General features: G+C 29.0%; 1 protein-coding gene across 1 annotated transcript; it reads right to left on the minus strand.

Moving 5' to 3' along the window:
* Nucleotides 1–494: 494 nt before the first annotated feature.
* Nucleotides 495–1,049, minus strand: LOC107615854 (uncharacterized). Its single transcript, XM_016317872.1, has one exon. It carries the CDS (start codon nucleotides 1,047–1,049, stop codon nucleotides 495–497), a length of 555 nt encoding a protein of 184 aa, XP_016173358.1.
* Between the last annotated feature and the right edge of the window lie 917 nt (nucleotides 1,050–1,966).

The raw sequence follows: 1,966 nt of genomic DNA on the forward strand, positions 1-1,966 counted from the left end.
AAACATCCATCCATATATATATATGCTAATTGCAAGCCAAATGAAAGAAGAAAACCTAGCTAGGTTAATATCTGCTGATACAATGAAAATAAAGGTTAGGCATTAACATAACCCAGCCTTCTATATGCTACTAATTCTTAAATAATAATAATAATACAATTTATTATGTACCTCATAGTTAATTAGTTCTGATATACTTCATTGATCAGTTCACCATTCTGGGCTTCATTTACAATATGCCATCCAATTCTTCTGCTTATATTCATACATGTCTTAATTAGGAGAATATAAAGTTGGCCCAAAATTTAATGTCCATAAATAGTGTAATTAATCAAAATTTAATATGTGCTTAGGGGTACTATTGTGAAATTAAGATTCGTATATATGTTCTCTTCACATACATAATATAATGACATGTTGAAAAGAAAAAAAAAAGAAAAGAAATGTTAAGGTATACATACCTTCATTATTAGGTTTGAGTTTGTGATTGAGAATTATGGATCATGGTGGCCGAGTCTGAGTTCCAAGTCCACTTCATCACTATCTTGCTGGTGAATTCTTCTTCTAATAACATGTTCATCATCACTAGTAGGGCAAATTTGTAGACTCAAATTGGCACCTTGAAGCTCTTGATTCTTGAGATTCATCATAGGCTGATGATGAAATTGATCTAATTGAAATGGTGGTTCATGTTGCTGATGGTTCCTAATTTGATAATCATTAGGTGGTGGTGGTGGAGGTGGATGAAAATACATGTTGTCATAGGTCCTTTGAGAATCGAAAGCGGAGTAAGAGTAAGCATGGGTTGATGATGATGAGAATTTTAGGGACATGAATTCTCCCACTTGATGATTATTGTTGCTAGTACTTGGTGAGTGATGAAGAAGATGAGGCTTGTTCTTGGCCCTATCTTTTCTATGAATATTCATGTGACCCCCTAAAGCTTGAGCATTTGTGAAGCCTCTTCTGCAGAATGTGCAATCATAAGACTTTTTGCTTCCATGATGATCTTGTGCTTCTTCTTCTTCTTCAACTTCTGATGAATTCATGCTTATTGTTTCTTTTTTCTCACAATTCACAACCAAGTTTAATTTGTGATGATATATACTTAGTAAGAATTGAAGATGGAAAAGGGTTTTATATATATATTGAGGAAACGGACAATGTAACGTAAGAGACGTTTCAATTAGAGACAAGAAGAAAAGGACTGAATGAGTCTATGTGGCGTTAGTGCTTTTTCTCTCTATAATGTCTGGTTTTATATATTAATATTAACAAAAAATAATATTTATACATAAAAATCAACTATTAAAATGAGTTATTATATATTTATAAATAAATATATAATATATCTTATATTAATAATTAATTTTAGTTACACTAATATGATTATTATATTAAAAGAGGGTGTGCATATTTTTTTTTGGCGTTTTCTCATGAGATTTTCATTTGGCCGGCTCTTTATCTTGGGTTTCTTTAAATTACACCTTCACCCTATTTTTTATTTAATTACTTTTATGGCTTCTGATTTGTCTTGGGATATACTTTATTAGTGCCGACAATTTTTTTTAAATTTAAATATAAAAAATATTAATCACTTCACATTTTTAAATATTTTTAATATTTAATTTGTGTATATAATTTTATTTCATATATAATTATTTTTCACAACTATATACATGATAATTATAAAAAAATAAAATATACTATTATAATTATTTTGAGCTTGTTATATAGAGTTCATAAAACATATACTTGTTCAAATTAATTATTTACAAGCGTTTTTGCTGTGCTTATGTTTTTTTCATTATGGGGTAGTTTTTCCTTTATCATAACTTTCTTCAATTTTCTTGCCGCGTCAATGTGACTGATTCTCGTTTACTTATAATTGTAACCAAGCACAATGTTAAGAATGCGTTTTGATTGTTTTCATTCTTTTATTCTTTGTGTCATAGTTATCATTTAT

Source organism: Arachis ipaensis, chromosome B9 (assembly GCF_059453495.1).
Source record: "Arachis ipaensis isolate K30076 ecotype BB chromosome B9, ASM5945349v1, whole genome shotgun sequence".
NCBI classification, from domain to species: domain Eukaryota; kingdom Viridiplantae; phylum Streptophyta; class Magnoliopsida; order Fabales; family Fabaceae; genus Arachis; species Arachis ipaensis.

What these genes read in the sequence shown, in the direction of transcription:
- LOC107615854 (XM_016317872.1), bottom strand. Translation starts at nt 1,049, where the DNA reads ATGAATTCATCAGAAGTTGAAGAAGAAGAAGAAGCACAAGATCATCAT.